The sequence below is a fragment of the Otolemur garnettii genome, unplaced genomic scaffold (genome assembly GCF_000181295.1).
Source record: "Otolemur garnettii isolate 467f Iridium unplaced genomic scaffold, OtoGar3 scaffold00026, whole genome shotgun sequence".
NCBI lineage: Eukaryota > Metazoa > Chordata > Mammalia > Primates > Galagidae > Otolemur > Otolemur garnettii.
The window spans coordinates 3220918-3232011 of NW_003852421.1; the positions used below are offsets into that span (position 1 = coordinate 3220918).

The 11094-nt window shown below is 38.8% G+C and overlaps 1 protein-coding gene across 1 annotated transcript in view; it reads right to left on the reverse strand.

Moving 5' to 3' along the window:
• The window catches only part of F13A1 (coagulation factor XIII A chain), a 149958-nt gene that overhangs the window by 57640 nt on the left and 81224 nt on the right, over positions 1-11094 (reverse strand). The window contains exons 6-7 of the mRNA XM_012804212.2: positions 9515-9689; positions 6526-6664 (exon numbers count right to left, since the gene is read on the reverse strand). Coding sequence (XP_012659666.1) covers positions 6526-6664; positions 9515-9689 — 314 coding nt within the window. The remainder of the gene's footprint in view (positions 1-6525; positions 6665-9514; positions 9690-11094) is intronic.

Sequence of the window (11094 nt, forward strand, 5' to 3'; positions counted from 1 at the left end):
GGCACTCTACCGAGGGTGACAGCTTGAGACTCTGTCTCAAAAAAAAAAAGAAAAGAAAAGAAAAGAAATAATCCATTCCAAATAATAGAATGAAAAAAATGAAGAAAAATGAACAAAACCCTAGAGACACGTGAGATACAACAAGCATATCAGTATATTCATAATGGGAGTCCCAGAAGAAGAGAAAAGAGAAAAGTAGCAGAAAGAATATTTAAAGAAATAATAGCCCAAAACTTTCTAAATTCAATGAAAGACATTATTATACACATTGAAAATGTTATAAAATAAAATGTATATAAAATAAACTTCAAGTACAATGAATTCAGAAAGATCTACACATAGACACATCATAGCCAAATTGTCAAAAGCTGAACACAAAGTGAGAGTCTTTAATGTAGCATCAGAAAAGTGATTCCTCATGTGCAGGGATTGTCCATAAGACGACTTTAATCTTATCTCTTATTCTTCTCTTCTCTAGTTCTAATTCTACTTCACACAACATATAAAAGTTAATTCAAAATGGATCCTAGACCCAGATGTATAATCCGAAACTTTAAAACTCTTAGAAGAAGACAGAGGAGCAAATCTTTGTGATCCTGAGTCAGGTTATGCTTTTCTTCAATACGATACCAAAGTATAAGCAAATAGAGAATAAATAGAAAAATAAGATTTTATAAAAATGAATTAAAATATTTAATTTTAATTAAATTCTTCAAAAGATATCACCAAAGAAAGAGAACCCACAGAAGGGAGAAAATATTTACAAATCACATATGCAATAAAGGACTTGTATCCAGAATATATAAAGAACAGTTGCAATGCAACAATACAAGGATGACTTGATTTTAAAATAGGACAAGGATTTAAATAATCCTATTGCCAAAGAAGATATACATACAAAATCATAAAAAGATACCCAACATTATTCACTGGGGAAATGCAGATCAAATTCACAATGAGATGTCAATTTATACCCATTAGCATGGCTATAAATGAATAAACAGAAAAAAAAACCATTGACAAAAATATGAAGAAGTTGGAACTTTTGTATATTGCTGGTGAAAATATAAAATAGTGTAGCTACTTTGGAATATAGTTTGGCCATTCCTCAAAAATTATTAAACATAAGTTACCACAGAAACTTTACTCTATGTATATACTTAAAACATAATAAAACAAAATAAAATATATGTTCATATAAAAACTTTTACTGGAATGTTCTTCACAGCATTATTCATAAGAACAAAAACACCCCAAATGTACAACTGATGAATAGATAAATATTTTTTTTATCCATACAATGAAATAGAAAGGAATTTAGTACTGATGCATTACAATAACATGGATGAACCTTGAACACATTTTGCTAAATTAAATAATCCAGACACAAAAGATAGCATGTTGTGGACAATGTCCACAATAAGCAAACTCATAGAAACAGAAAGTAGGTTAGTAATTACCAGTGCTGGAGGGATGGGGGCGACTGCTAACAGGTATGGAGGGATGAAATGTTCTGGTTGCACAATGTCAGGAATATATTAAGAACTACGGAACTGTGCACTTTAAAAGAGTGAGTTTTGTGTCCTGTGAAAGATAGTTTAATACGGATGTAATTATAAAAAGAATGGACTCTGAAATCAGCCTTCTTGAGTCTGTAATTCAGACCCCCTCACTACTTGGACCTTGGTTAAGTTGCTGTGGCTCAGTTTCTCCATCTCTAAATAAGGACAATAATATTAGTTACCCTATCAGGCTGTCAAAATGCTTAAATGAGTTAATACATGTCATCACTTAAGTCAAGCCCTGATTAAAAAGAAATATTTCATAAACAAGAACTTTTTTTTTCTTTGGAGTTGGCAAATAACGTTTTCAATTCTTTTTTTAACATAATGATGTGCGTTCAATGTGTATTCTAGGTCCTCTTACCTAGATAGATCTCGTGGTCTAGCTCCAGGCAATTTCCTAAAACCAATTTGGACTGAAAGGTGGTTAATGAGAAAATGTTGGAAAATAAGCATCTCTGATAACTTGCCCATAATTAGTAATGTGGATGCATCATGGGATGATTTTACAAAACTTTAAGCATCTTTAAGCGATTCTGCCTATATTCATAATTTTTATTCTATATTATTTTATTTGGAATTCATTTTCAGGTCATTCTGTTTCAAAAACAGTGATTAAAATGAAGCCACTTTAACAATACTATGTAACAGTCCAACTAGCTGGGTCATACAGAGCATCTAAAATAATGTAAAGGTGAAACCGTCTAAATTTAAAAAAAAAATGTGCCTTTAATAGGTGAACCCCCATATGAGTACTACGGGTGCAAAGAGAATGAATATTACAAGTTGGTTAGAGCAGGTTTCTAGTTGTGGGAACTGGTTAATTCATGCTCTAAAATTTGCTTTGAAAGAGCTTTGTTTATAGATCAAGACCACCCATTGCAGCACAGAGCTTTTTTGGTTTTTGGTTTTTTTGCATTTTTAAATTTTTCTAACTAATAGCATTTATTCAGTGCTTGCTCTGTGCCCTGCACAATGTTACATGCTGCAAAACAAACAAATACAAAATAGATCAGACACTGCTCCCCGGATGGAGGGTGAATTCTGATGGGGGCAAGCCAAGAGGAGGGTGCAATCTTCCACCCAGAATCATCAAATTGTAGTATGTTGGCTTCAGTAGAAGGACGTAATGCTTTCATTTAGAATAAGTGAAACCTTTCATTGAAAAATCTTTCATGATCCTAGTAAGTGCCACCATCTCTGTCTTACAAAATTGTTTCTATTTCCACCATGACCTTTGTATAATGAGGTGATCAAGGGGAGCTCTTCCAAGGCGAGGCCAAGCCACGTCTTCCCGCGCCCATCTGAGTGAGTGCTAACTCTCCCTCCTCCCTGAGCCCTCATATTCCTGCTCGCTATTTGGACTGCAGCTAAACACTGAGCAAGCGTCTTCATTAAACTGTCCACAGTGATTCATAGCTGCCTTTCCCCAGAGGTTACACATAATTCAGAACCCGTCTGCACACTGGGGAAGGCAGCTGAAATTGCTCCTTCCAGGATCTGTTACCTTGCTTTGCCCACCTAGAATTTCATTTGCTACTTTGGGGTCCAATTATTCCACCCAGCTGTGAACTTCCAAGGTTGCTCAGCCCAGACCCCTCCCCTGAACAGCTAAGGAGCCCAGGCCATGGTCTCTGTTGGTGTTGACAGTGGGTTCACTCTATGCAAAATTGCAGCCCTCGTGAGGTGGGGTGCTCTCAGAGGGGAATATCAAACTTACAGGGGACTTAGGGTGGCAAATCAGAAGTAGGAAAATAAAATAAGTAGTCTGCCCTTGCTGTGTTAATAAGGGGAGAGGTGTTAGAGCAAGGAACAGAATCCAAATGTGTCACTCCTGGCTTTGGAGTGCGATGAGCATAATACACCCTCTCACACATTCTCTAGCTCTCCCTTCTGCTTTTGGCATGGGTGGAGTTGATTGGCTGAGTCATGAAGAGGAAAGAGGATGCACTGGGTTGCAAGACCTAATGAGACAAATCCATTCATCACAAACCATACACCATTACAACCTAAATGTTGAAGAACAAGTGATGGAGAGAAAGGGGGTATCTCATGGTTACATTTCCTTGGGGGAGGAAAGTGGACTTGAGCCACACACAAAACAGCAGGGAGGGAACCAGGCGGGGGTGGGTTTGTGGAGGGAGGTAGTCCAGGGCTTTGAAGGAGGTCAGTTGCTCCTGAAACCCTTGCTAGGAGATTCGTTAAGGCACATGTTGGCAGCTAATGCTGCACTGACCGTGCAGAGGTCAGCTGATGTCTAGCAGATCACTCCTACCTTCTCTTCCGTCTCTGCTCAGCATCTGGGCCCCCACCCTTACCTTCCTTGCCAGTCCTGCAGCTCAGGTAGCCCCTACTTCTTACCAGCCACTAAGGTAAGGTCATATCACTAAATAAAGAACTGAAGTTCAGAGAGGTGAAATCATTTTCTTAAAGCCACACAGCAAGCAACTGCCTGAGTTGGAGCTTGACATAGGGTTGTGGCTATGATGATGGTGTGTAGTGTGATGTGTCCAGGGACAGCTCCACTAGTCTCTGCAGTCTGGGAAGGTCTTGGGCATACTCTTGGTTTTCTGGAACACCTGTGGCTTTTCAGGTGCTCCAGTGTGTGTACTAGTGAGGCACAAGTTCCTGTTTTCATCTTTAAAAATACCCCAAAGTGACAGAAATAGCATAATCATCTTAAGACATGAGCACCCCTCTTTTTGTGACTGCTTCAGTGTACCTAGGTGGATGGCAGCATACTGTCTCCATGAACTTCCAGCTATGGAAGGAAGGCAGTAATAGCAGCTCACATTCGTGAGGCACCTGTTCAGCTCCGGGCTGAGTAAAGTAGGGAATTTTGTTGTCTCTAATTTAGAGGAGAAAAGATGCACAGAGAGGTTGTGCCCTTCCCAAAGTCATGCAGATGGTCAGGGGCAGAGCCAGGCCTTGGCCTCGGACCTGACTGAGCTCCTAATCCCTGTACTTCATGTTCTGGGTGTGTTGTGAGTTTGGCAGTCCTCAGCCCTTTGGTCAGTCAGCATTTATTAAAAACCTGCAACAAGCCAAGATAGGGGAGGAAAGAGGAGCCCAGGGCAGTGGTTTGCACTGGAGGGAAGGTAAGGGTCCCACACCAGGGAGCACGGTCCCAGGGTGATAGAACTTTTAAGGAAGGCATCGAAAGAGCAAGGGATCAGGGATAGAATTCAGAACAGGGGGCTGAAAGAGCAAAGGGGTGACCCAGAGCAAAATCCAGCAGCCACACAGTTTTATATCAATTCTGTTTAGAGCCTTGGGGTGTTTGTGGGGTCCCCTATGGGAACTTATGAAGGAGAAGTATTTGAATTAAGAAGCAGGAAAGAGTAACTTTCAACTGTAGTTGCCTGCAAAGGTATTGAGAGAAAGGGAGAGAGAGAGAGAGAGAAAGGGAGAGGGTAAGCAAGGGTTATGGAACAGAGAATGCCAAATATTTCTCATTTTGCCATTTTTAACTATCACGATGGGCTTTGGGGAAAGCTATTTTGGTCTGCTTCTGTTATTCTATATACACACAGGGCTGCTATACTATAACTCTGCAGGCTTAAATAATTCTTTAAATTTCTGTTCAGTTTATGGATGTGAGGCTCTGCTTTGACCGTGCTCGCCAGCTTACCTGGGCTCCACTTATCCCCTTCCAGTGAACTGTGTTGTTTTATATTCCAGTGGTTTTCTTCTTTCAATACTCTCCAAGGAACATTTACCAGTCCTGGGGAGGTTAACACTGCTCCTACAACTGTGACTCCCTCCTCTGACACAGGGGAGTTCAGGCATTTCTGACTTTTAATTTTAATTAAAATGAGCTATGACTTCCTACCATCACCACTTGGATGCTTTTACCACTGACAGTATTTTAGCTTTATTATTTGTAAAGAAAAACTATGAGACAAATTTTCGGCTTAGAAATTCTACCTAGATCAAAGCCTGGCAACAGCTGACATCATGCCCCAATTTCCTCCCATGTAGACCTTCAAAAATACCCTTCCCATTTGGGTTTAGAATTTTTTTTAACCTTCTAATTAGTGTTTTGATTTGAACTGAGAGGGATTCTTAGGAAAAGTAAAATTTCTTTGGGATCTCAAACTCCCATGTCATGTCATAGCCATTCATGGCAGTGAAAGGACCATGTGGTTGGTATTTGGAAAAAATTTTAGCTTTGCTTCCATTTCTGTCTCCGGATGAAAGGTGAGGATATAATTGAGATGAACCTCTCTCATCTTTACCTTCAAAGAGCAATCCTGTATTGCAGAAGTAACAAAAAAGAAAGGTTACAGTTGAGGGTCAGAAGTGGTTGGGGGTTATCTCCAACTTATCAGATGTGTGAGTTTGAACAAATTTCTGTGGGCCTCAGTTTTCTCATCTGTTAGTGGAGATTTTTAGTCGCACCCACCTACCTGATAAAACTGTTAAAAGAATAGTTAAGATCATGCACACACAGAGACTAGTACACAGTAAATGCTAATAAATGCCAGCTCTATTACTCCTAGGGCACTGGCACAGAGCTCTTGGCTCCAATACCTCTGTCATCACCATAATGTTAATGTTGGGATGTTAACTAAGGCAGAGAGAACTAGTATAGCCACATGTATCAGCTAAAACCATGGCCTTTTTTGGTGGTTGATGTTAAAAATAGATGCTTGATTGTTATTATGAATAAAATCAGCACATTGTACCCCACATATGCATGAATGTATTCATGATCTATGTGTATTTGACTTAATAAAATAAAATTAAAAAATAAAAAAGAACACACACCTGTTCAGTAACTTTTCTAATTCATTAGCTAAAAACCAAAACAAAAACTTTGGCAATCAGACATTTCTGCCTATGCTATTGAATGATCCTTAAGATAGAAGGAAAAGAAGTATTAGACTGAGTCTGCTGTGTCATAAATGTATAATGTCACTATAATTTGATATCAGGCAATGACCTTATAAATCAAACTCACCACACTGAGTCCTTGGTGAGTTTGGAATTCACCTTCCCATTTTCTTCCAGGAAGATATCCAATTGCAAATTGGCATCATTGTCGTGGGCTGAGAAATAATTGGTAACAACTCTTGCTGGTATTCCAAGGCATCGTAAAACTGTAGGAAAGAAGGACAGAACACAACTCAACTCATCACCAGCATTTAATAAACACTTAGTGAAAAAAAATCCCTTCTCTCATGGGGCCTTCTTCTTTGCCAACATGGAAAGCCCCTTTGGACAAGTTGTCCTCAAAATGTTCCATACTGAGGAAGAGTGACCATTCAATCCCATGGGGGGCTGTAGAGAGAAATTTGGTGCAAGAATAACAGTTGGTGCCAAATGTAGCCAAATGGAACAGAATCCCGGTTATAGGACACTAATTGTTAAGTTTCTAATCACATGATCATCAGGGTAATATCATTTTAGATCAGTGAATGGGACTATGTTCCTGAAAATAAAATTTTAAAACTCCAGTGAAATGGAAGTTAGGAAATTACAGGGCAGATCCTCGGTGGCATTTGCTCTCCTGGCTGGAATTTGCTCTGTGACTCTCAGTGGAGGGTGACACTGCAGATTCATTTTAATTGTTAGATAATAAATTACCTGAATACATCTCTTGCCATATGTACCTATTGATTAAACTTAATTCAAATGCCCTCCCTGGCTCCCTGGACACCAGACATCAGGGCTCATTGAAAATAATTCACCTGACAATTTTAAGATTAATGACTTGGCTTGCCTTTCTTTTTTCTCCTTCAGAATAGTTTAGCATTTTTAACCAAAGATTACCCACCTCCTTTAACAGAACAACCTTGGAAATCCAACTTGAGTCTAGTAGAGACTCAAGTGTCCTCCTCCTTAAAGGGCTTGATCTTAACACCCCAAATGACGACAGCAGCAACCACCAGCCTCCCTCGCCCCTCCTCTATTTATTTGCAGCCCCTATTCACCTACACTCTTAACTAATAAAACCATTGCTACTTTTGTTCTCTTTTTGGCTGAATGTTAATTCACATTATTATAAAACAGAGTTGGGTCAAGAGTATAACTTCGTCAAGATTTTAAGACAGGTGAAGGTTGACTTTGGAATATCTACTCCTCCTTTTTCCAAATTCCCTGCTCAGGTTTCCTCTCACTACAGCATCTCCACAGTGTGTTTCTGGCTTTTCTTTACCACCAATGCCTGTTTTCATGTGATGATTCTTTTATACCAAAGGCATAGATGGATGTAAAGTGCTTGCCATTTTATCTGATTCTAAGCTGAAAGAATCACACTGGGGTAGCACAATTGTAGGCCTGGGGAGGACTTGGGTATTTCCTGGTTTCCCAAAATCATTCCACAGGAGTGACTGCCTCTGTTGGGCAGCTTCTTTCTAATCTTGGCTTGGAAGGTTTCAGGGAGGGGGACAACCTCAAACCTTTACCCCAATACAAAGTTCAGGCTTTTCGCTAGAATTTTGGAGACCAGTGTTTCTAGAAGACTGACACTTTGGGTCTTTGTTGCTTCCAGAAAATATATATTTCTTTAGGCCTGAGTATATTTAAGCTTATTTAGTTCGATGCCACAGGGAACAAATCTCATATTTTCTTTCTATTTGGATCACTGACTAAAGCTTGGACTATTACAGCTTTGAGCTAAAACTGATAGTTTCCTAATCATATTTTAAAATTGTCTTACTCAAGCCTCCAGCCCTCTTTGGTTTAAAAAATGCTAACTAGGTAAAACATTCTTTATTAATGACCAAGCAGAAAGGACACTCTAACTTGAGTTTAATGTTTCTCCAAGGCTATAGAAATGGCATGTGAACGAAAATCATTACCAAGGATGAAGACATACTGAAATAAATGTATTTTTTAAAATATTCACTGAATTAATTGCAACATCATCTGGGCCTAGAGAGTCAAATGCCATTTTGAAAAATGATATGCAAGGCTGAAGAGAATAATTTTCTTCCTGTATGTTCTCCCCTGCAGATTAGATGTTGGGTGGATTAAAAAGTAGAGAGGAAGCTGGGGAGGTAAGATTGTTCATTACATTCTGATCTCTAATTGCTCGGGGGCATTAAAATGTGTCAAAATGAAGATGAGGTTACCTGCCATAATCCCTTCCATATCTGTGATAAAAATTTAGTGGACATATTTACAAAACTTCTCAACAATAAGTAAGCAAATGAACATTTATACAACTTCTCAATGACGAGCAGTGTATATATACATATATACATATACATATACATATATGTCTTTTCATTTTCATATCTATATATGATGAGCAGTGTATATATATATTTTTTTTTTCTTTTCTTTTGTTTTCTTTTTTTTGAGACAGAGTCTCACTATATTGCCCTCAGTAGAGTGCTGTGGCATCATAGCTCACAGCAACCTCCAACCTCCCAAGTAGCTGGGATTACAGGTGCCCGCCACAGTGCCTGGCTATTTTTTGTTGCAGTTGTCATTGTTTAGCTGGCCCAGGCTGGGTTTGAACCCAACACCCTTGGTGTATGTGGCTGGTGCCATAACCACTGTGCTATGGGTGCTGAATCATATACATATATATATATATATGTACATATATGTGTGTATATATATTTATCTTTTCTTATTATTTTAGATTTTACTATTTCAATCTTTTAAAAATGTGGCTACTGAAAAGAAAATGGCTTATCTTTCCCTTTATGTCCGTAAGTGGCTCCCAGAACCCTCCATTTCTCTGAGTGCTGAATGATGGATTCCATGGGAAACAGTCTGTCATTCTTCCTACAAAGACTCTGCAGTCAAAGAAAAACTATGATCATAGCTAGCCCAGTGCAGCTTAATTATGCACTGACTACATCCTGGAATGCCACAGCACCATGAATTCTATAGTGCCAAAAGGGGCTGGCAAGTCTCTTTGCTAGGTCATAGATAAAATGCCTTGAAATGAAATTCCCTTTACATTAAACAAAATGACTCACTTGGATACTTACATGTATTAAAGACACCAGCAAAAACCCAGCATTGGCCATACCGGACTGGATTTGCAGAACTCTTATATTCCGAGAGAATGTCAACACTTCCGGTCCAGGCTGATGGAGGGACGCCATAGGCATAGATATTGTCCCAGGATCCAACGAGGACACCTTCATCATCTTTGGCATTAATCTAAATGAAGCCACAAGAGGTGATAAGGAAAAGAATATAGAAGAATCTAGAAGAGTTCTCTTCAGACTATGGCGTGGGGCTAGCTAAGGCTTCTCAATGTACCTTCAATATGTTCTATATGGGAAAAACAACCCCACCTCTGTTCAATGCGTTACATTATCAAGGACAATAATGAAAAAACTACACTTGAGCTTAGCCAAAGGGCTGAGAAGCAATAGGAAAGTGATGAAAAAACTAAATGTGTGTGGGAGATCAAATAATCAAGACTGCCTTTTAAGTTCATATTAATATAGTAAGGTGAAGCTGACAGCAGACTGGAGGAGCTGTGATCTCTTTCCCACATGATGGAGAGAAAATACACATAAGGCACTTAGCCAGAGCTAGACTAGTGCTAGAGAATAACATGAGGAAGACAGAATAAATACTCAGAAAAGAAAAAAGCTCAAGGAGGGATTGATCTTACCTTGGCGGAAGGAGGACTCAAAACTGACCAATGAGAAAGTAGAGCTCTTTTAGTGGTTTTTGATGTTTATTTTGAATGGCAGATTCTTAAGATATTAAAAAAGTGAGCAGATGCTGTCATAAAAACAATTAAGAGTTCTAACAAAACAAATTCCCATGAGAGCCTTATAGAATTGTTTTTTGAAATATTTCACGTAAGTACTCTATATATGTTCAAAGGGATTACCAGTTTTATAGTTTTGTTAAAAAGGGATTTCTATTAAGGGCCTAGGATGTTATGTTTTAAATTGATAGGAAACTCAGCAGTGAAAGGTAATCTTGAATATTTGGGAAAAACTTGCACCTTCAGACTATGCACACCTAGTAGCAGCAGACCGGAAGCATGGGAGCAAAGAACTTTTATGTTTAGGCAATAAAACAAAGACCAAGAAGTAACAGTTTCGAGGAATCCTGCCAATTTTTCTGTGTACTGCTGAATCTACCTCTTTTGTAACTTTTATCACCTTTAATTATAGTCAGAAGAGTCTTGGTGGAGAATAGCAGAAAGTTTTCCAAAACCTAGCACTGTGTCAACTATTTTTACAGTTGACATGACAATTGTTTAGAGCCTTGTTGCTCAAAGTGCGGTCTGTGGACTAGCAGTATTGACAATCCCTGAAAGATTATAGAAATGCTGAATGTCAGGCCCCTTCCAGACCTTATGAATAGGAATCTGCACTTTACCAAGTGCCCCAGGTGATTTGTACACACATTAGTGCTGAAACATAGGTATAGGTTATGCTAAAAAGACATTAGTAAGCAATATGAAAAAGATGACTAAAGCATTTTTTTTGAATTATGAAAACTAGAAGTGATATGAAAACATAGTGTGTTTTTTATGTGTTTACTGCCTTCCAGCTAACAGCTCAGCCTCAGCATCTGCCAAGACCCCTCTTTTTGGCTT